Genomic DNA, 23,611 nt, shown 5'->3' with positions numbered 1-23,611 from the left:
TCTGGGATACATATAAAAGACTGGGGCATTTTGAGTAATTTAAATAAATATTTGTTTAGACTGTGTAAGGGGCACCGGGAGTTTCCAGGCAGGTCAGACTCAGACCCTTTCTTTCTTTCTAGTTGAGCGACTAGATTCAGTGATTTACATTAAGAAGAACATATCACATTGACATCAGTTCAGTAAGATGTTATGTTCTAGGTATAGGAATATATTTCATGATGAGTTCAAGAGCACATTAAGCACTGGTCTATGCTACAAACGTATGTTGGTACAACTACCAATCCCCTAAGCAATGCAGTTATATCGACCTAACTCCTAGCATAGACAGCAGTGTAGGGCTTCTCCCATCAACATAGCTACCACCTCTCGGGGAGGTGGGGTACCTACACAGCAGGAGAAGCTCTCCCGTCGGTCTAGGTAGTGTCTTCACCAAGTGCTACGATGGCACATCTGCACTGGTTGCAGCTGCAGCGCTGTAAGTGTAGACAAACCCTAAGATAAAAGCTTTCTTTGTCACACAGACCTCTGTGTCTATGTATGTCACATTTAATGCAGCAGGGGTACCAGTGGACTGAAGGGGTTGACAACATCCTCTAGACAATAGATGCCTCCGTGCCATATAATATTCTTTAGGGCCAAAGAATCCTGGCTTGCTGATGCTGGCTTCTTTTCCAACCCCTACCCCATCGCATCCAAGAACATTGGCAGGATTTGGCTCCCAGAATCCAGATTTATCTCCGGTATATTTACAAACGTTTTATGCCTGTCAGGACATTAGCAATTCCCAGTCCTGTAATGAGCAGTGAGAATGGACATAAATTTTAGCCTTGTTTCTAAGAGCAGGCCTGTTTAGTAAAGGAACGAGATGGGAAGAGAAAATAATTTTTTGTAATTTTTTTGCATCTGAATATATATATATTTTTTTTTTTGCTGATCCCTTGTTTAAAACTGGCAGAACAGTTTGGGGAAAGCACCTGGACCAAACATTGGCCCAAAATTCAAAAGCAAGCTATTTTGTGCTTCAAAGTTCAGCCACCTTTTTTTTTTTCTCTTTTTTTTTTCCCTTTCATTTTCAGATGGCTCTCAATTTCCAGCTGATAAGGAAAGAGCCAAAATTCCCCAAAGAAGTGCTGTTCTTGGCTAGAAATGGCTCTGAACTAGTACCCCAGATCATGAGCGTAGTTTGGAGGGGAGAGGGGGCATTGCCCCCTCAATCTGCAAGCCTCAAGCAGGCATGGAATTTCCCCCCCCCACCCCCGCCTCCCCACGCATGACCTTATTGGCCTGACTGGAGCTGCCTCCACCAAAAATAGAAGTCAAACTATGCCTCTGCCCCAGATCCAAACACCTCTAGACCCTTGGGTTTGTTGAGATCCGGATCCAAATGATTTTGAGTCTCCAAATTATCTCTACTGTAGTGTTTCTGGCACCAGAAACCTCATGGGAACCTATCTTGGGAGATTGTTAGATCCGTTTTGCAGCCCCAAGATGCTCACCAGGGCCGTGATCCAGCAAAGCACTTAAGCACATGCTTAACTTTACAAGCGAGTAATCGCACTGACATCAGCAGAGCTACGCACCTGCTTAAGTCCTTTGCTGGGTCAGGGCCATAGTTTAGGTAAGTTTCAGATAAGCATCCACCGTATTGGATGCCTCTTTGGATTGTATCTCCAAGCCTTCTGAAGTTTGCTTGTCACTAGTTTGAAACAGGATCCCGTAGTGCTAAGGTGGCTGAGCTCTTGCTCAGCTCATGACAAAATGACTCTAAGCTGCTTCCTTCCCTCCATTCAGTCCACTTATTATCTTACCTCGAGCTCTTTTATGAGAGGCACAAAGCAGGTGTCTTGAGTCACCTCTGGGAGGTAGCTGAGCTTCAGTGATGTATTCTTGACAAGACTGTTTAATCTGTTCCGTTTGCAAAGGAGACTGACAGACAGCTGGAGACAGCCAGACAAATCACATAACCCCTGTCCATCTTGGCACTTGTTCAGTGTGCTGAGTTGAATCATGCTATTACTATAAGGTGGGTGCACAACTGGTTGAAAGACCATACTCGGAGAGTACTTATCAGTGGTTCACTGTCAAATTAGAAAGGTTTATCTATAGAGCCCTGCACACACACACATGTATATCTGCGGATATAAATCGGTATCCGCGGAATAGCAGGGCTCTCCCGGGAACCGCAGCAGAGAAAGGAGCAGAAAGAGGAGCTGCTGCTCCCAGGAGGCGGGCAGCTCCTCCGGCCTGGCAGTACTACCCCTAGCTACGTCCACTGGGGCACCAGGCTCACTGGCAGATGTCCTGGGTCACACGCTTGTGTTCAAGCAGCGTGCACGCCCCCAGACAGGAGACGCAGACAGCTGCGTGGAAGGGGTGGGGGGCAGGGCTATGGACAGTACAGCCGTGCTGGAAGAGCTGCCGGCACGGGGTGCTGGATCCCGGGAGTGGCAGCCCCACGTTCTGTTCCTTTTGCTGCTGTCGTTCCCGGGATAGCCCTGAGGTTCCTCGGATACCGATTTATATCTGCAGATAGCCGCATCTGCGGATATAAATTTGTATCCATGCAGGGCTCTGTTTATCTAGTGGGGTCCCACAGGGGTTAGTCCTGGGTCCAGCACTAGCTAATATTTTCATTAATGACTTGGATAATGGAGTGGAGCATACGTTTATAAAAACTGCAGATAACACCAAGCTGGAAGGGGTTGTAAGCACTTTGGAGGACAGGATTAGTATACAAAATGCCCTTGTCAAATTGGAGAATTAGTTTGAAATCAACAGGATGAAATTCGATCAAGACAAGTGCAAAATAGTTCACTTAAGAAGGAAAAATCAAATGCACAACTACAAAATGGGGAATAACTGGCTAGGTGGTGGTACGGTACTGCTGAAAAGGATCTGGAGGTTATAGTAGATCACAAATTGAATATGAGTCAGCAATGAGATGTAGTTGCAAAAAAAGCTAATATTAATATTCTGTGGTATATTAATAGGAATATCATATGTAAGACATGGAAGATAATTGTCCTGCTCTACTCAGAACTGGTGAGGTTTCAGATGAAGTACTGTGTCCAGTTCTGGGAATATGGGGACAAATTGGAGAAAGAACAGAGGAGAGCCACAAAAATTATAAAAGGTTTAGAAAACCTGACCTATGAGGAAAGGTTAAAAACATTGAGCATGTTTAGCAATGAGAAAAGAAGACTGAGGTGGGACCTGATAACTGACTTCAAATATGTTCAGGGCTGTTAAAAAGAGGCTGGGGATAAATTGTTCTCCATGATCACTGAAGGTAGCACAAGAAATAATGGGCTTAATCTGCAGCAAGGAAGATTTAGGTTACATTTAGGAAAAAACACTAACTCTAAGGGTAGTTAGGCTCAGGACCAGGCTTCCAAGGGTAGTTGTGGAATCCCCATCATTGCAGGTTTTTAAGAACGGGTTAGACAAACATTTGTCAGGGATGGTTTAGGTTTACTTGGTCCTACTTCAGCGCAGGGGGCTGGACTAGATGACCTCTCGAGGTCCCGTGCAACCCTACATTACTATGATTCTGTGATCAAAATATGCAGTACATAGCTCCAGAGCCTGGCTGTGGTATGTTCAAATCCCTCTAGTGGAGTAAGCTTTGAAGTGGGGTTTTCTTTTTGTAACAATTTGGCTGATTTCTATGTGGGGCCTGGAGTTGCCTCACTCTGTCAGTAATTTGGATGATTATACTGATAACTTTCACCTCCATTTGACCCTGATAGTCCAGATTCTCAGGTTACTCAATGTCTAGCCTTTAAACGACAAAACGCTGAGGCTTATTGCAGAGAAGATGGAGGCAATGCCAATTTGCTGGGGAAACATCTGAAGGAGATGACCAACTGGGTATCTGCCCCGCTCAATAAAGGGGGATGCCCACCTTTTGTTATTAAGATGCTCAATCTAAGGATCTTTTTAGGCCCCTGGCTGCTAAGCAGATCCAGTAGTGGCATTGGCCAGGACTGTTATTTTTAACACCTGCTTCTGATTGGGAGACTGAAACATTTTCTTTCAGATCCAGAACTCACCTATGTGACCCAGACCTTCCTCATCATGAAGGCTATCAAGTCCCAAATCTAAAGGAAGCTGCAAGTTTGTTTAAGGTCCCCTGGAAATACTCTTTAGCCTCATTCTGCACTATACAGGCTCTGACTGAAAATATACTGCAAGGAAATGGGGGGGGGGTTAGCACCCTTCTTGTTAAAAGCAATGAGTTCTGCCTGGTCTACACTTAAAAATTAGATGAACCAAGCTACATCGCTCAAGGCTATGGAAAAAGTTTGCACCCTGAGCGCCATAATAAGGTCAACCTAGCCCCCAGGGTAGACGCAGCTAGGTCATTGGAAGAATTCTTCCATTGAGCTACCTACTGCCCTTACCTACAGTAATGGAAAAAACCCTTCTGTTGCTGTAGTAGGCATTTACACCACAGCCGCACAAGAGTGTAAACATGCCCTCAGATACCAACAGTGCAATGTCAGTGCAGGCAAAGGCAGAGACTTGAAATAGCTCACACACATGTTTATGGAGACAGGGAAGTGAGCCCAGAAGCTGGGTTAGGATTTACTCCCCAGCTCTTTAAGGGCACATATACGCTAGGGGAAAAAAGTGGTGTGTAAAAACACAATAGCTAACCCACTTTAACTAATGTGACTTTATACAGGACTTTGCTTCTAATCCAGACAGGGCAAATCATGTTTAAAAACTCATTAGCTGATCATGGTCAACCCAAGGGAGGAATCCTGCTCAAGTGGGACTTCAGTAATGCATGGGCCTTGGGCTGACCTTGTACACACCAGTGAATTTCACTTTTAATGATCAAGTGAATTTCATTTAAAGAGCCTCCTAGTAGCTGATCTTGATTAAGGCTGCAGGAGGTTTCTAACATATTGTGTAACTCATCTGTGGCTACTGAAGAATTTCACATTTGTTACAATGCTGAAAACCATGGCCGCTCAGAAATTCACGGGGCCAGCAAAGAGAGAACTAAGATCTTTCTACTCCAAACTGACAAGCTCTTAACTCAAGGAGATTACTGCTTCGTTTGTCAGCAGTATAGCACCTCTGACACGCAGTTGAGGAATTTTATGCTTGTCCAGCAGAGGGCAGTGGCAAGCACATGCACACAGACCAGTTCCTTCCAATATTTTGCATTCTGAAAGTTGGGAAGTGAGCAGTGGCATAAGCTGCATATTAAAGCAGCAGTAAAAGCTTTACTGTCCAGCTCTGTCTTTTCTTCTAGTTCAGCTAAGTGCTATAGTAAGAAGAAGAACTCAGGGCATTAACCATGCCCTGTTTGAATTCCAGCCATAGCCTCAGTTCAGGGCCTTCAGCATACATTATCTTATACAAAAGTGAGTTTAGTTAGTGTCTTTTAACAAGCATGAGAGAGAAACAGACAATACCAGCTGCATTTAAACTGATGATGTTGTGCTTCCCAAGTAGCCACAGGGTGCATGAATTCAACAAATCAGTAAACAAAGCAACATGTGCCTCTAAAGCAGATGTTTTATGGGATAAAAGAGACCTGGTTTTAAGAAACTCAACAAAAACAACAATAACCATAGAGAATAAAATTACTCATGCATAAAAACGCACACATGCTCTGTTGCTGGAACTGACATGGTGCGGGCTTGTTAGATGCGCTGAAGTTAAGGTTTACAAATCAGATCATTTATTCTAAAAACCCACATAGGGATTATCAAAACAAAACACAGCCAGCCAGTCAGTCGGGGTTGTGTGCAGCCGGGTATAAGCAGACTCTCATGCAAGTCTCTGGGCCAAACACACTGGGGACAGAACTGGTGTTGTAGGTTACACATTGGGTGTCAGAGAAACAGAAACCCAATGGACCAACTTACAATGTGTGGCTTACAGCACCTTTTACATCACTTCTGTGCTAGGCTCTCAAAGCCCAGGCTCTTTTCAGGCCAGTGTGTTGGGAAGGGTGTCTGTGACTACCCATCATTCTCTGCTCCAGGGTTTACATACCGTCATCCTCGCCGTCTGCTCCGCTTAGAGTAACACGTCTTTTTTGAAGAGACAGGGCTTGGCTACTGTTACAATGAGTGCATTGGATAGACAGAAATTGGCCCTCTTACCTTCCCCCCAGGAGGAGGCATGTTCTGGCCAGACTGCAGCATCTATAGCCATTTCATGCTCTAACATAACTGGCCAGCACCACCCAAGAAATTCACAGTTGTCTTCATGCTGCAAATTTGACCCATTTGGAACATCAGGGCAGCAGAGGAATGGGAACTCAGATCCTATTGCTCCAAAACCACAGCTTCCACCATTTAAGTTAAAGAATCTCCACCAGCAGCTAGCAGGACAGGCCTATGAGACAGACTTGGGCTACTGTGCGTCCATTCAGCAGAGGGCAGTGATACATACCCACGTACTAGCCAGTTCCACACACTAGTCTCCTCTAGACGAGTGCAAAGCAGTGTGTATCTTACCATGAGTGGGGCAGCGATCCAGAATTCTGAGGCACGTCACCAGCTTTCTTCAGTTTCTGCAAGAGCAGCCAGACTTTTTCTTTGGTGTGGGTAAACAAAGCATCCCAAGACCAAACATTCATGCAGGACTCCACCCCATCACACACACACCCCTGCGTAACGATGGTGGCAGACATCAAAAGATGTGACCCAGGAATTTGTGTTCATCCTTATCCAGAGCTGAGGCAGCCTAATGCAGAGATGACCTATGGAGGGCAAAGCATGCCATGGACTAAACCTGCTCCAAAGGGCACCGCATCTGAAGTGGGCTTTCAGTCGGCAGAGTCTGCAGTGTCCAAAGGGAGGCATCTAGCTGCTCATTTTATTTCGACTTTTAGCCCCTGGAGAAGAAACCCACTGGGGAATTGGAAATGACCTGCATTTTATATGTGGCCTAAGGAAAAAATAAGTAGATCCCTTAGTCAGCACTTGGGGCCTGATTCACCACGGCCTAGCGCCTTGTGCAAAGTGGGCATAAAATGTTCCCGCATCAGAATGATGGTGTTCACACCCGCTTTGCAGTAGGATAAGTGACCATACAAGGTGCGGGGCAATGGGGAATCAGGGCCTTTGAATCTCCTTCTAATTCCAGTCACTTAGCAAGGTAACTGGTGCAGAAGTGTGGTTAGACTCTGTACTCTGCTGCAGATCATGGGCTGGCCCAGGCTATTGGTGGGTTAGGAGCCTCTCAATTGTGTCAGGGCTTCTGCTGGGATAGTGCTGGGAACACAGAGGTCCAGTGTTGTGGGGATTGGCTTCCAGACTGTCAGGACATTCACCCAGAGCTCCTGCTCTATCTGAGGAGTAGCCCTGATAATGGACACCTGCCTTTAACCCTTAGCTGCTACACTTGACTGTTAAACTCCTCAAAATACCTGATCTCCTATAGGAACATCAATGCTTCAGTGGCAACATGGCTGCTGTGAGAAGGGAGGAGAACTGGAAGTGCTCTTTGCCCTACATTATCTGGTATTTTCTCCAGCACTGAAGAGGTTAATTGATCTGCCAAAGCAAGCATGGACTGTAGGCAACTTCCTCTATTTACCTGTCTAAAAATGCATACAGGAAACTACGAAGAGACCTGGTGCTTCCTTCACAGGGAGCAAAGCGGGAGCAACACCTTTGCAATGAAAGGAGTTACCCCAAAATGAGAGCAGAACTAAGCCCTGTATTGTGTTTATGGATCCATTTTACATTCCTTGTCCTAACCACTTGTGATCATTAAGGATCCCTGGGTATTTTTCATGGTAGTGAGCCAGCCCTGCAATAGTAGCCACGAGAATCAGTTCCAGATGCTTATGGTGTTGAGGCCAAATTCCAGTTGGGTTAATGACATTCCACCTATTGTGCCTAAATTCCACCGACAGTTGCAACTGATCATTGTAATCTTTGATTCTTCTAGAAAGTCTAACAGCTGCCACATCCCTCCCCAGAGATGGCTGCATTTTTAGTGGGGAGCAAGTGTTCCCTATCTGTTTGGGATCCCTCAGGAGGAAAAAAGCTTTATAAAACACTCAGTAATCATTAATAAAGTGATAAAAGCCAAGACATTCAGATCTAAGGGTTGTGTCTCCCTCTGTGCTTGGGCAGCACAAGGGTCTTTGCTCACTGAATGTGAATAACTCTCAGTGTTTTGGCTTTTATGAATCAAAATGCAGAAGCTCCATTTTATCTTTTAAACAAATACTTGGTTTGGTTTTTAAATGACAGCCACGTGTCAACTTCTCAACTGAAGTAGACAAGAGACATAAATAAAGGGCTGTAACAGACAACTTGGGGAAAAAATATAATAGCTTCCGCATGTGTTAGTTAGGGCAAGATCACAAAGACTGGATATATTTACTACAGATGGCCAAGTCTATGGAGTACATTGGTAATGTAAATCTTCCTCGCTAGCTAATCTGCTCCCCCATCCATATCTGGGGGAAAGTTTAGCAGTGATGTTAAAACAGGGGTTCAAACATGGCATGAAGAGCCTAGATTAGGTTACAGAATCTCCCAAAAATTGGGGTCCGAGAAATTAAAACCAAAATAAACTTAATTGTTCAAAGAAATAAGGGTTACACCATGACCTGATTTGCTGTGCTGGAGAGAAAGGGGTGTAGCACTTCTCCATCAGCAGCTAGTCTGGCAGGCTTGGGCAGTTCTGGGTCCATTCAGCAGAGGACAGTGGTACATACACTCATGCTAGCCAGTTCCATATAATATTCTGCTCTATATAAGTGGAAAGCAGTGTGTATCTTACCATGAGCAGGGCGCTTGCCCAGAATTCTTCTCACCCTAGACCTTCAAAGGTTTTAAGTGTCAAACTCTCATTGATTTCACAGGGAGTTAAGAGCCTAAATTCCTCTGATGAGCTGAGCGCTCCTTACTCCCCTGCCCAGGTTACCCACCTCACAGGTGGCTGCACAGCGGGAACATAGCCTCCTCAAAGCAGCTGTGATCTACCCCATGCAGAGAGAGAGCAGGACAGGGTGCCCCTCATTTAGTGCTCATGGCAAAGCCACGATTTAGGCAGCCCTTTAACACTAGACTGGTCACCATTCACCAGGAGGAATGGGCTAGATAGGGCTAACAGGACTCTTCTTTCACCAATAGCTATGGTTCAGTGATGGAGCTAGAATATCATGATGTATAAAGATACATGGTAAAGTCATAGCATCAACCTGGTAACAACTACATACACTGCCTTCATTAGCAATGGCAGGTTCCTGCAGGCCTCTTTGGTTCACTAGTGATTACTAGGGGATCTGCAGTACTAAAAGACAGTGATAACCATGGCTTTTCAGTGTAAGTGCATCTCCCTGATTATGTAATTGTCTTGCAGTTAGTATCTATATGAGGCCCTGAGACTGCAGTGGGCTCCATGCAGACACAAGGCTTTAGCCACATGCAACAATTTGCAGGATCAGGGCCTTAAATATAATGTGTGTGGAAATTAGAGGCAGGGCTAAATTTCATGTCAAAACATTTGTCATTTCAACTTGGGCCTAGTGGTGTTGTCCTTGTGTGAAATCTTCACATTTCACTGCAGTGTGAACATTTCACTGTAAATGTTGAACTCAGTCTGAATGAAATGACAGAATTCCAGGAAGGCACAGCCCTATTACCCTCCCCAAAATATAGTGCCCATTTGGAGCGACATAGGTTCAAGCTGTTAATCCACGCAGCCCTAGTGATTGCATGACAAAAGTCTGTTACTCTGCTACAGGGACAATACCGGTAGGATCCACCTTAACAGGATTCAATAACGGTCCAAGGGGTTGGATAAAAGTGGTGTCTCAGTGGTGGGCTACAGTGCTAGGTTACGATCATTTGGGTTCACATTGAAAAGCTGATTGGCCAGAACTGAGGTCAGGAAAAAATGTTCCCCCTGAGTTTATTGGGAGGGACCTTCCTGGGGGATTTGCCATTCTCTGGCACACTGGGCATTGTCTGCTAAAATCTGGAGGGTGGATTCCAAATGCTTAGTCCCCTGCAGTAGGAGCAATTCTTTTCCTCAGCATAGCTGACGTCAGCTGTCCCCAGAGTTATCCAGTGGGAGGAATGATGCATTTTGTCAACAAAGGCCCTTCCTTTCACCAGACTTGTGTGTGTGTTTGGGGGGAAGGAGGAGCAGAACCTGGGTGTGGGAGAATCTCCCCAGTCTTGGAGCTCCTGCATAGCAATGGAACAATAATGCTGTTCAGGAGCTCTGTGCCAAACTATACTAGTTTGCCGTTGCACGCTGACAAATTGTATCCGGTGGCTTGGGGATTCTGACAGCAGGTCACATGGTGTCCTCTGACTGAAAAGCAGAGACACCGGCACAGCTCAGGAACTGAATAGGTCTCCCTGTGCTGCTGCTCAGGGCAGCTAAGGGGTTCTGGGGAGCAGAGGGAAGGCACTGAACTGTATATCTGGGTTTTTAGAGCCTGAAGGGTGTAATGAGAATAAGTGATGCTTACGTTGCTTCCTGGTCAAGGAAATCCTCATCATGATGTTGCTCAGAGTGACTAGAAAAAAGCCTGCATCCAAACCCCTCAAACTTTAGATCTAAATTTTGAGGTTATCTCTGCTTACAAGAAGTCAGAACTTGTCTATCCCTAGGCAGATGTAGGTAATTTACTTCATGTCAATATTTAACAGAACTATCTTGAGGTTATTAGACAGGGGTGACCCTTTTCCTTGGGAAAGGCAAGTCCCCTCTCTTGGCAAAGCTCTCTAGGCAACCACCCCCTCCATACAGGTCTGACATATTCCCTGCAGTCCACTCCTTGCCATTCCCACTTCTAACTGACCATGGGTTATAAATGGGTTTGCTCTTGCTCCAGCCCCAGTCACAGCTGGGTGGACACTGGGATGGAACTGGCACTTCAGAGACTGCCTGTTTCTGCCAATGACCGAAGAGAGCAGACGGCAAATGGCGCCACATCCATTCCTGGGGTACCTCTGTTGATATCAATGGCTTCACAGCAGGTCAGAAGTTGTCTCATGGAGTTCAGTGGTGGCCATTTTTATGTTTGTTCATTAGGGATGACCATAACTGAACCCTCCTGGCTTTGCTTCTCTCCACCACTCCTGGCATCGTCCTGAACAGGGGCCATAAGAACCAAGTCACTCTAAAAAGAAATGTATAATGCTACTATGGGGCTCATTTGTGCCATGAAGGCACCGCCTCAGGTTGGAGATTCCTCCTTGACACTCAGAAACAGTGCATCTGCTACAACATAGCTTCATGGCTAGCTAGCTCCACTGGCCTGTGGTCATTACGCCCCCACCCCTGTCCCTTTCAGAGTGTCTCGATCTCCAGGGGACACAAAAGGAGCTGCTCTTGTGCCATGCTGCTGTGCAGGGAAGAGAGCCCTGCCCTTCCCTTCCTTTGCCTTTCAGAGCAGCAGGGCACAGTCTGGCCTATTGTGCTTTTCACCTGAGGATCTCGTAGCACTTTGCAAATACCTTTAAAGAGTGCCAGCCTGCCTGGAGGTAGTTACATATGTAAGAGTCCATTTTACAGACTAGGACATTATGGCTCAACTTGGCAAAGGTTGTGCACTGACAGAGCTGGGAACAGAGCCCAGGACTCTCAACCCGCATGCGCAGCCCACGTCTGTAACCACTAGAATGGCTCTCATCTAATCATGTGATCTGCAGTCCCGCAGTCAGATTTTTTTATCCCGCCCTACATTCTGATTATTTATGTAAAGTACATTTTAATTCCTTCTCATTCTTAGCACTGATGATCATCTCTATTGGACTGTGGAATTGTCTCCCCAAAGCACATGGTGGGTTCCCCACCACCTGGGACTTTTACAACTAGACTGCACAAATCTCTGGAGAAGATACCAAAGGAACAATCTTGCTTTGACACCCAAAAGGAATGAACTAGCTTTTTCTCCCTCGAATTTCTGAGAGTCACATATTTGGGTGTATTTCAAAGAGATAGGACACTAGGACCCAGGGGTCCTGAGTTCTAGTCTTAGCTCTGCCCATCACACCCTGCATGACCTTGGGCAAGGAACATCCCTGCTCTGTGCCTCAGTTTCCCCTTCTGTAAAATGAGGCAATTAACATGGTATCCCCCATTGTACCGTGTTGAGATCTTCACACAAAAAGCACCTAATAAGGGCAAAATATTCAGTATACGTTATTCTAAAGATACCCCTTGTCCCTCTAGCCAGTCCAAGTAAAGGCAGGGAAGAGTGACAAAAGAAGGGTGGGAGGAAGAGAAGGTTTTGTTACAAATTCTACAACCATCACTAAGTCCTTGCTACTGCAGGTTCTGCCTGTCACCTGGCACCATCTTGCAGGTAGCCAGTTCAAGAGTCTCTACAGGCAGGGTGAGGGCAGGGTAGCTCAGCTCTGCTGTTCAGGCGTGGAAACAATCACCCTTGTCAAAAAAGAATCCTCTGAGAAATATCCCATGAAATAAAGGCAACAAATAAAGGGCTGGAGGACTTGAAAGGAAAGGAGGCTAAGGGGGTTTGGAACTGACCCCACGAAGCCAGGGCAATCCCTGCTACAGACAGATCCAGTATATATTGTCCTTGGGGTTGCATAACAGTGCTGTTTGTAAATCAAGGGCTGTTTGCTTTCAGCTGAGCTAAATATCTCCACTGAAAGCCCTGGGTCCAACCCCTAGCTGCAGTTTATGTTATGCAGTCAACGAAGTTAGATCAAACCCAATGCTCTCCCATGTTGGTGTGTGTGGGTTTTTCCCCCTTCCCTCCTGTAGTCATTATTAGGGCCTGCAGGCCACAGCCTCTCCCCCCGACCCTGGGCCTAGTGAACAGGGAAAGAAGACGTAGGGGGTGAAGGCGGGGGGCGGGGAAGGCTTGGCAGATGACAGCTGACCACTTCTCCAAGCCGTTGTTCTCAGGCTGCTCCCCTGCCAGTTCCACAGAGGGAATTTGCGTGGCTCTGGGTTTGATGGGCAGAGCCCTTCCAATTCTGGCTCTTCTGCCTTGTCTCCCTTCCTTGCTTCCCTGGCCCTCCCTACTGCTACAAAAGTACTTGCGTGGCCCTGCCACACATGCTTCTTTCCCCTTGAAGACTAACTGCTGGCGATTCAGGCTGCTGGCTTTATGAGTCTGGTGCATACAAATGCCTGGGCAGCTACATGTTGCACCTGCATATATGCACCATCCCGTGCCCCACACACTGAAAGTGCCCCTCCCTCCTCCTCTATGGCATAGCTGCAAAGTAACAAGCACAGCAGAAGTCAGTGCTCCAACCATGCTGAGAATGGCATAGCCGCTGGCCTCTCCATCCGGGCTGTCAAGACACCCTGTCATTACCAGATGGGCCAGATTCGCCTCTGCATCTGCAAGAGCAGCTGCGCCTGGGAGGACTTTGGCAGTACAACTGCCACCATCCCCAGGCAATTGCATTCAGGGAGGTCTGCTTCAAAATCCAGCCAGGATGCCATATGAGCTTTGTTAGCAGAGGGCACTTAGGGGAGGTGTTCAATTATTTTGGCTGCCCCGTTCCCCCCCACCACCACCACACACACACTGGGGGTAGCATCAGCTGGTTCCAGATCTCCAGCTGGAGAAGGGGGGGATTTAGGCAGTTAATGCAGTGTGCCTCCATTCCTGGTGGACGTTCTGTGCCAATATAGAACTCCTTGTGCTTCTGGAACCTAAGGATTAAATCCAGGCCAGTGGCTTATTCATGGGAGAGAATAAAGTACAGGGCCAAATTCTCCTCTCAGTGAATGCAATGAAACGCATCAAAGTCAACAAAATTATCTCAGTGTCATGAAGAAGAGAATTTGTCATATATACAACACCATCCACTCTAAGATCTTAAAGCACTTTATAAACACAGAGAGTCATATTCTACAGTCATTAATCAACAGTTTTGCTCCATTAAGATGACCTGAATTGTTTAATCCCCCAAAATTATGATGCAGAGGAAACTCTTGTTGCCCGCTGTCACGGAGAGGTTTGCCTGTGCAGGGTAATTTGGGGGAGAAGCTGTTTCCTTAGATTGCATCCTCTCTCTCTCATGTCATTTTTCCCCTCTGGGGTGATTCTCCTAGCAACACAGTTTACTGAAAACAGGGAGGGACAAATCTCAAACTGTTTGGAGCAAGCCGGGGTTCAGAACAGATGCTTCCCCAATTATTTGAGCCATTTAAGACTCTAAGACAGGGCAGAAGATCTCATGGGGAAAAACTTCCCTGCAAAATGTCCTTTTCTTAGACTTCTACTTATTAGATCAGCTAGAACTTGATAGTACTGGATCAACCAAAATAAGTAGACGTGGGGAGAATGAACTGAGATTCTTGGAACCCCCCAAAAGACAAGGCTTAGATCTACTAAATATCTATAGCCTGTCCTGCCACTTCCAAAATTCTGCCTGTGCATCTTTTCTTATGTTCCCCATGTGTCTCCTTTGTCCAGTTGTCTTTGTCCTTCCTTCACCTTTGGATGCATAGCGAGTGCCCTCCCGGTCACGTCCCAATCCCTTCTGACAAACTGGTCCACCAGCTCTGCCCATGACCACAGCCACATTACACTCGCTGATTTTTCACCTGAATTGTGCCTATCTCCTTAGATCATGAGAATAGGAGGAGGGATTTTGTCTGTTTTCCTGTTGCAAATCCCCACATGTGCCCTCAAATATGTGCTTGTGATAAAACCCCATGTGCAATGAATGGGTTATAAGGGAGGTTGTAACCAGGCACAAGTGTCTGAAAAATGCAAGGGGGGTGGTTAAGGTGGTACTGGTACAAAGGGGGCTGAGCTAAGGGTAGTGGGTTGACAACTTGGCTGAACAGCATGGACAATGTCCTAATGGTGAAAGCCATTAGGACATTTAGAATTGTTGCCCAATGATAGTGATGGAAGACCCTTGCCTCAAGATGTTTCAAAGCTGGCTAGAGAATAGACTGTAGGGAACAATCTTGAATTGGTAAAGGGGTTATGGATGAGAAGACCTAATGCACAGTTTCCGTCTTTAACTTCCCGGACTCTAATATATGGAATTCAAAATTAAACTTGAAAAGTTTGCCGATTCCACCCTCTCTTCTCTCATAGAATCATAGAAGATTAGGGTTGGAAGAGAGCTCAGGAGGTCATTTAGTCCAACCCCCTGCTCAAAGCAGGACCATCCCAACTAAATCATCACAGCCAGAGCTTTGGTCAAGCCAGCCCTTGAAAACCTCTAAGGATAGAGATTCCACCACCTCCCTAGGTAACCCATTCCAGTGCTTCACCACCCTCCTCGTGAAATAGTGTTTCCTAATATCCAGCCTAGACCTCCTGCACTGCAACTTGAGACCATTGCTCCTTGTTCGGTCAGCTGCCACCACTGAGAACAGCTGGGCTCCATCCTCTTTGGAACCCCCTTCAGGTAGTTGAAGGCTGCTATCAAATCTCCCCTCACTCTTCTCTTCTGCAGACTAAACAAGCCCAGTTCCCTCCGCCTCTCCTCGTAAGTCATGTGCCCCAGCCCCCTGATCATTTTTGTTGCCCTCCGCTGGACTCTTTCCTATTTGTCCACATCCCTTCTGTAGTGTGGGGCCCAAAACTGGACACAGTACTCCAGATGAGGCCTCACCAATGTTGAATAGAGGGGAACGATCACGTCCCTTGATCTGCTGGCAATGCCCCTACTTATACATCCCAAAATGCCATTGGGCCTTCTTGGCAACAAGGGCACACGGCTGACTCATATCCAGCTTCTCGTCCACTGTAATCCCCAGGTCCTTTTCTGCAGAACTGCCAGTCGGTCCCCAGCCTGTAGCGGTTCAATTCAGCTTTCCCCTTTATTCTGCTACAGTCACTGATTAGCAAAGTTAGGCATGAAGTAATGGGAGTAATCTGGCTGAAGAGCTGTGATTCTTAACCACATCACGCTCCGCTGTACTCAGTCTTTGCAAAATGTGCTTTGGGAAACCCTTACATGTCACAGGCTTGCAAAATCCACGAACAGTACAGATTAGGGCAGCCCACAGTGTGACTAACAGAGTTCTACAGTGTGCACACACACCCTGTGTTCAACACAAGGGGTCATCCCAGATCCCAGAATGCAATGCTCCACCTTGACTTGAGTAGCCAGGCCACTTGGAGCACTGTATGCTGGGAACTATAGTTGCCTGGAGATGTCCTTCCCTATTGAAGAGAGGAGTAGCAAAGTCTGCTCCATTCTATGCAGATTAGGCATGGCCTTTGGGCTCATAGCACAATGCTGAGCCAAGTGTGGACATCTCTGGTATAGGACCCGGCTAGGGCAACCCAAATTAACCCATAGACGGGACTGTGGGGAGGAGGTAGGTACACACCAGACTGGCACTGCTCAGACATTCGTGCAACAGCACAAGTGGTACGGCAGGGCGGAGTGAGCAAGCTGATAGCCACATACTCACCCAGTCACCTGGAGTCCTGACAAGTCTGACCCTATCTTAGATTGGGCTTAAAACCCAGCTGTTCCAGAGTGGGAGCTGAGTTCTGCTCAAAGCAGTGACATGGCAACACAAATCAGCTGTGGCTAAATGAACCAATAAGACATGGCAAGGTGTAATGTAGTGTGTATGAATTCACACCTAGTATGTCGAGGGAGGGCCGTCAGTGCAACCAGGCTGGATTTATATCCCACCCTTCCTACCCTTGCAGGTGGGGGCTAGTTGCTTTGGAATGAAATGTTAGTTTGGAGAAATATATATATAATGACTCTGTTGATGAGAGCAATAAGAGATTTATTATTATTCTTTCTTACATGCATATGATTTATTATTTTACAGAGCCCCCTCAAGTGTGTCTAGCATGTTCTGGTCAATTATAAAATGAGAGCTACCTGCCCTATATTGTACATGCTGTAGTCTATTTAATAAATCATCTAGCAATTACATAGCACATTGTGTGTTCACAGTTCTTTACAACTATTCACTGATTAATCCTTAAACATTTAAACAGGTGTGCACTGTAGGGTTCCCATTTTATAGATGGGGACTGCGAGCCATGGAGAGAGGTTAAATGAGTTGTCCATGGTTCCAGAGGCAGTTGCAAGTGGAGCTGGGATTAGCAAATGGGACTTCCTAATTCCCATTATTTAACCATGGTGACGTCCATCCCATAGGATCCCAAAGCCATTACCTGTATAAAGATCACCTCACCCACCACTGAAAGTCAGCCACCTCTGGCATGGAACATGGTAGCTGTTTAACAGCTGACAGGGACTTACATTACAGTTGGGGAAAGAAAGTAAAGGAACAATTCATGTCCAGTTAAAAGATTGTCAGTAAGATTCTTCCCTTTATCATTGCATTTAAATAAATAAAACATAATTTTTCTTTTATGTACATAGCTTTAGGTATGTTTTTAAAGAAGCCTCAAAGAGGTTCTAGCCTTCAGGACAGGGGTTGAGAGAGAAATTAACACACATTACCAATAAAATTATTAACCTCTTTCTTCACTCTACTATTTTTATATGTCACTAGGTTAATTATTAATTATGGGGGACAGTCTGATGGGAAGCAGCAAGTGGATTCCCTTTGTTTCTCTGCGGCTGGAAACTGAATTGGGGTGTTGTTGTTTTTCTGTTCTATTACCTTATCACTTTCTTCAGTGATTGCTATCATTTTCTTCTTCCTCCTCTCTTCCAAAAATTGTTGAAGCCCTAACAAAACATAGTGGGCCTGGTTCCCCTCTCATTTTCACTGGTGTAAATCAGAGTAATTCTCCTGATGCCAGTGACGCTATATGAGTGTAATGACAGGGGAACAGGGCCTATTGAACATAATATGTGGCTACCATTTGCAGTTGTTTTTCTAGCAACCTGTATTCAACAGGAGAAGACGCATGGTCCAGAAGTTAGGCTGCTGACCTGGGATGTCCAGGTTCAGTCCCTTGCTCTGCTATTGATTTCCTACATGACCTTGCTCAAATCTCTCTGCCTTCCTATGCTTCAGTTCCCCCTGTGTAGAATGGAACAATGGGAGGGGAGGTGCTGTGAGGGTGAATACACTAAAGACTGTGAGGTGCTCAGCTAACATGGTAATGGCCGTATATGCACCGTAGAGAGATTTAGTTCAGATGACCTATTCCCATAGGAGGGAGCAGATTGCACTCATCTGAACTGGCAATGATAGCCACTCCATACGCTGTTACCCCTTTTGGTACACAGGAGTCTATGAAGGATGCGCAGGTCTATGGAGGGTGATATTGCTTTGATCAGCCTTCAGTGGCATAATAAACATCATCTGAAATTTAAAAATACAGCTAGAGTCAAATTTGACCCCCACATACCAGATACTGAGAGCCCCCAAAACCCTGGGAAAGTTCCATCCTGAAGTCGAGCTCTAGTGACAGTCAGTCCTCGGGAAATCAGCAAAGGCAAGGAGGTTTGGGTTGGTTTGGTGCTCAATCTGTGTAAATCTCAGCAATTTCCCTTTGTAGACAGCTGCAGGAACCTGCCTCTGTTTCCACTCTATGGTGTGGGCTTCACCAGGCCTCCCACATTTGGCTGTGAGTTTCACATTGAAACGGGCCTTCAAAACTCCAACCAGAACTGGGTGGGAGAGGCCCAGTTTGGCTCCATTCTTTCCAGGGACATTCTGAGCAGGTGGAATCCTCACCCCTCCTCCTCCCTATGGAGGCTTCGGTCTGCTTCTGCACGCTGGTGGCATCTGTCTCAATTTCTGCCATGGGTTTCATCTGAGGCATTATTACCAGACTCGCAAAATTCCAACTGAATATAAATTAAGGTGTTGTTAATCTTCCCTTATGCCATAAAAAGAGTCCCCCTCTCTCTCCCGCTCTTCCCATTCATCTCCCAGCCCTCTCATGTTCTAGCTCTAATCCAAGCCCCACAGCCCTGTTTCTGGCCTCATGTCCCTCTCCTTTCTCAGGGCCCCATTCTCCCGTTGGCCTCTGTTCCTTCCCTCACCCCATCTCTAACACTCCCTCCTTCCTCCTCACCCATCTGACCCTTGCTCTCTCTGTTAGTTTTTCTTTTCCCTACTGGAGTGACTCCTGTTCAAACTGATTCATTTGTCCTGGGCTTCACATTCTTTTCTTTCTCTCTCTCCCTCTATCCCTGTTTCCCCCTCTCTCCCATACAAACAGGGAAAGAGAGCTCCTTGGGAGAGGCTGAGTTACAGCCAAGCTCTGACCCTGCGGGAATGGACGGCAGCTACCTCAGTGTGAAGGAGGCCGGGGTGAAGGTACCCCAGGACAGGGCCAGCACTGACCTCCCCAGCCCCATGGACAAGGCCGACTCGGAGAGCAACAAGGGCAAGAAGCGGCGGAACCGCACCACCTTCACCAGCTACCAGCTGGAGGAGCTGGAGAAAGTCTTCCAGAAGACCCACTACCCAGACGTCTATGCCAGGGAGCAGCTAGCCATGAGGACCGATCTCACTGAGGCCCGAGTACAGGTAATGGGGGAAGCTTTGGGGTGGATGGGAGCAGTGGGGTTTTCAGTGTGTGAATGAAGAATATTCCAGGCAGCAAGATAATGAGTCTTATAATTCACTGGGACTTAACAGATCTGGAAGATGGCTCTGTATTACAATGTTACATCTTAGCTGAGGTTGCCTAGAACCTCACCCCTAATTCCACTTAAACTTACAGCCTACAGGGCTGTACCCAAAGTCCATGCCACAGACTCATGCTCTTCTCTTAGGCAATGGGCATCAATAGACCAAGATACAGGGAACCTTATTTCTGCCTGGTGTTAGTGCAGACTTTTTTGTTTTGGATTAGTATCCTCTGAGATTCACAGAGGAGCATGCTGTTCCTTGAGTTAATGGAGCAGTTTCGCAAGCAACAAGGCAGCAGGTAGTCTTCAGCGACAGTTACTCCAGCAAGGCTTTCATGTAAATTAGTTTGGTCCAAAAGAATCAGATGGGGACACCGGCTCAGTAGCCACGGTGGCGCCAACCTTTCTCATGCTATATCCCATTGCTGGCAAGGTGGGGGAGGCAGAGGTCATCATGACCTGCCAGGCCAGGGATGCAGAGACAGAGAATGCAGAGACACAATTGAAATGGGTTTTGCTGCCTGGTTGGCCGAGCAGGCTCAGAGACAAAGCAGGAAGCCTATTGTTTGGGGGCAAAAAGGTATGGCTGCCACCTCCAAAAGAACAGGGGAGTCCAACAACAACCCCAGGCTGCAAAGCTGCCAGGTCTCACACAGTTGTAAGCTGAGGCTTCATCAGGGCTTGCATAGACGAGATCCCAGGAAGTGGCTATTGATAGTATTTCTTGGAGACACATCGCAAATGCTGATGGTTTCTCCTGGAGGTCCGGGTACAATCTCAGGTTTACTGATCACACGCTGCACAGACTGACTTCTTTTGCTCAGGAGCGGCAATCCTATGGTAGTGGGAGGGGGGACTCTCCTTTTCATGCTCAGCCCAGAGCCTCTGGTTCATGCATCTTAGCTTCTCCAGAGGTACTCCAGGGGGTGTAGAGGAGAGGATTTGGTACCTGATCTTCCATGGCCTTGCATGTTTCATCATCGTTCACACCTGTGCACAGTGAATGATAGTACTGTACACTTTGCCCTAGTAGTGGCAATGACAACACAGAGTGCAAGGCTGCAGTGAGTTGGGCCCTGTGCATGTTTGAGGGAATGAATGATCTTCCCCTCTAGAGTTTGGCCTGTAGACAGGTTAGGGGGCCTACCACTGCTGTTAACTAATGGAGCACTCCCTCACCTCTACAGTGACAGAAGCTTGTATTCTGGAGCCAAAGGACCGGGGTTCTAGGCCTGGCTCATGTGTGAGAGACTTAGCTAATATTTGTGTCTGTTGTCTGCAGACCTGGGTTTTGTTAAAATGGAGTGACCAGATTGTTAATCGTACGCTCCAAAGCCGACCAGCTTTGCCCTGCTGCTGCCCCTCCACTTAAGACCTGTGCCAGAGAAAGGTGGCCTACAGAACTGAGGGTGACAGAAACTGTCCTGAGAATGGGCAGGGATCTGTGGAGATGGAGGAAGTGGCCAAGGTCACTGGAGTCCTTTACCTAAGGAAGCTCAAGCTGCAAGAAACAAGAGAAAACCTAGTGTTAGAACACACAGCAAGTTACCTGAGTCCCTACCATGGTATTTTTTTCACCTGCCAAATGGTGGCAACATACTTGAATGGATTTCACCTGCCACATGAGCCCCCTTTCCTGGTGGCTACCAATCACCATAGCTCCATTGACTTTGATGGAAGTTTGCTGCCTGAGGCTCTAACCTGTAGTGTGTGACTGCGTGGCTGGCCCATAACCGAACCTGAGACTCCAACAGGGAACTTTATGGTCCCTAAGGAGCAGATATTGTAATAGGTGAACCAAAAGCCAGACCTTTCTTCTCCCTAGCCTGATGGGGAGGAGATGAGGTGGTCTGTGCTGTGACTTGCCTCAGTAAAAGCCTGGCCTGGTCCTGGAACTGCCTTCCCTCTGGCCAAGCTGGTCTCCCTCCAGAACTAAACAGTCCCCAAAGCACCAGGTTGTAGCAGAGACAGAGCCCAGACAGACAAGTCACTAGTCTGGTTCTTTCCAGACCTCTCCCCAGCTCACACTTTGCGAGTGAAATACCCGACTGGGAGCCAGGCACCTGGAGAAGAACTCACCCCAGCAGCAGGCCCGGCACAGTGGGCTCTGTCTGCGGAGCTCTGGAATGGAGTGTCTTTGGAAATCATTCCACAGCTTGGCCCCTTTCCAGACACTGAAGAGGCCACTTTTCTGCCTGCTTTGGATTCTAATCTCCACAGCTGGTGTCTACAGGCAATAAAGCTGAGTTTCCCCTGAGGTGCAGCGTGCTGTTCGTTTTCTCACTCCGCACCTGCAGATGCCCCTGAACCTTATTTAAAGGAGCCAGCTAGCTGAGATATCGCATGGTCCAAACTGCAGCGACCTTAGCAGTCAACAATCCCAATGTGCTGCAATGTTGCTGCAGTGACAGGGGCACCTTTACAAAAGTAAGCTCTCAACAAACTTCTCCTTCCCTTACATGCTACATGTAAACAAAGGCGGGAAGGCATCAACCTCCAGCATAGCTTTCCCCCCTTCAATTATTCTGGGCCATGGAGGTCCTCCTGGAGTCAGAAGGAAGTTACAGAATTATAGAACCATGGAAGCTAAAGTCTCTGGGCCCTCTTGGAAATACCCAAATACCCATACCATGCTTGGTAACAAACTTAGAAACAGAGGCAGCAGGGGAAGGAAAGGCGGGGCTAGGACAGGGATGATGGGTCAGGCACAAAAGGTTGCTCCCCCAAAGAGGGCCACTGGCCATGTCTATGCATTTCCTTCTGCTCCCCCTCTCCCATAAGTGGGTGGTGAGCCCCCTTGAGCAGCACTGCAGCTTGGCGTGTGTCTATCACAAATAACCTACCACTGAAACCAGTACGGTGTAAGAGGCTGAGACAAATCTGTTGAACCTAGTGGATCAATGCAACTAGGTTACCAACTCTCCCTCCAAGCCCAGGATCCCTGCCTTGCTTCCTCCCTCAGGTCCCCACTCCTGGAGTCCCACCTACTTTTCCTTATATGGATCTGGTCTGGTTCTTTGGTGTGAGAGCTGCAGAAGGCTATGTGACCAGGGACAGGATCCCAAGGGGGCTCTTTGAGGTTTGATTGATCCCACATATATTGAGAAATATATAACCCAACTGCATGACCCTCCACCACACCCCATAAAACACACACACGTGCACAGCTCCTTCCTTGTGCACATGTGCTCACATCTTCTGTCAGACACCCATCCCTATACATAAATGCACCCACAGACATCATTGCCCCCCCCACCCATCTGATGCATGCACACACACCATTGCGAAGTCTCCATCCCTGCATATGCACATGCACACACAAAGAGGAACACACTTGTATACACACATGTACCACTGCGCCTCCCACTCCCCAGGCATACCCATACAATTGCTTATATGCAGCCCCTCCCAACCTCCATTCAGTGCACCCCAGCTCAATACCGGCACATGAGCATACCTCTCACTGGCTGCAAGTTTCTCTTTAGCAGACAGTAGCTGTGATTCAGGTTTGCCACCTCCGTATGGGGTCAGCGCCAGGGAATGTCACCCCACTGCCCCTCCCCAGGGCAGGCCTCCTTATTGCAGGGCTGTTAATGAAAATCTTTTCAGTGTTGACCCTGTGATGCGGCAAGGGTTTGAAAGCAAGGGGGAAATGTCAAACTCTGCTGTAGCAAAAATCACTGCCTTGATAAAAAAAGCAAAGCAAAGCAAGAGGTAATATATCTTGATCCCTTTTCCCCCATAAAACCCTGGGAGGCTGGTGGAAGGAGCGGAAAGACTGAGCTAAGCCTGCAGGAAATTAAACATGAAATGAAAACAAGCTCAAGTTATTCAATTCTCTCATCCCAGGCTCCAATTTCCCATTCCAGGCCACTGATAAAATGGTGTCCAGTTTCAGTGCTTAAGGATGAATTCTGGCTCTGTTCTTGCAGGCTGGAAAGTGAAGGGCTTGTGGCCCTCACCAAGGGAAGGGGAGACAGCCTGGCCTTGAAAAGGGAGGAGCTGAGACAGACAGACACTGACAGACTGTGAGCCTGAGCGTGAGAGAGAAAAGGGCAGCGAGAGAGGAAGAGAAAGAGACAGAGACCGTGAGAAAGAGAAAGATAGACAAGAGGCAGAGA

At 47.1% G+C, this 23,611-nt stretch overlaps 1 protein-coding gene across 1 annotated transcript in view; it reads left to right on the top strand.

The window, feature by feature from the left end:
- The window catches only part of ALX4 (ALX homeobox 4), a 63,956-nt gene that overhangs the window by 25,148 nt on the left and 15,197 nt on the right, over positions 1 to 23,611 (top strand). The window contains exon 2 of the mRNA XM_073350667.2: positions 19,076 to 19,386. Coding sequence (XP_073206768.1) covers positions 19,076 to 19,386 — 311 coding nt within the window. The remainder of the gene's footprint in view (positions 1 to 19,075; positions 19,387 to 23,611) is intronic.

The sequence above is a fragment of the Lepidochelys kempii genome, chromosome 6 (genome assembly GCF_965140285.1).
Source record: "Lepidochelys kempii isolate rLepKem1 chromosome 6, rLepKem1.hap1, whole genome shotgun sequence".
In the NCBI taxonomy this organism is placed as follows: domain Eukaryota; kingdom Metazoa; phylum Chordata; order Testudines; family Cheloniidae; genus Lepidochelys; species Lepidochelys kempii.
This window is presented reverse-complemented; position numbering and strand designations above follow the sequence as displayed.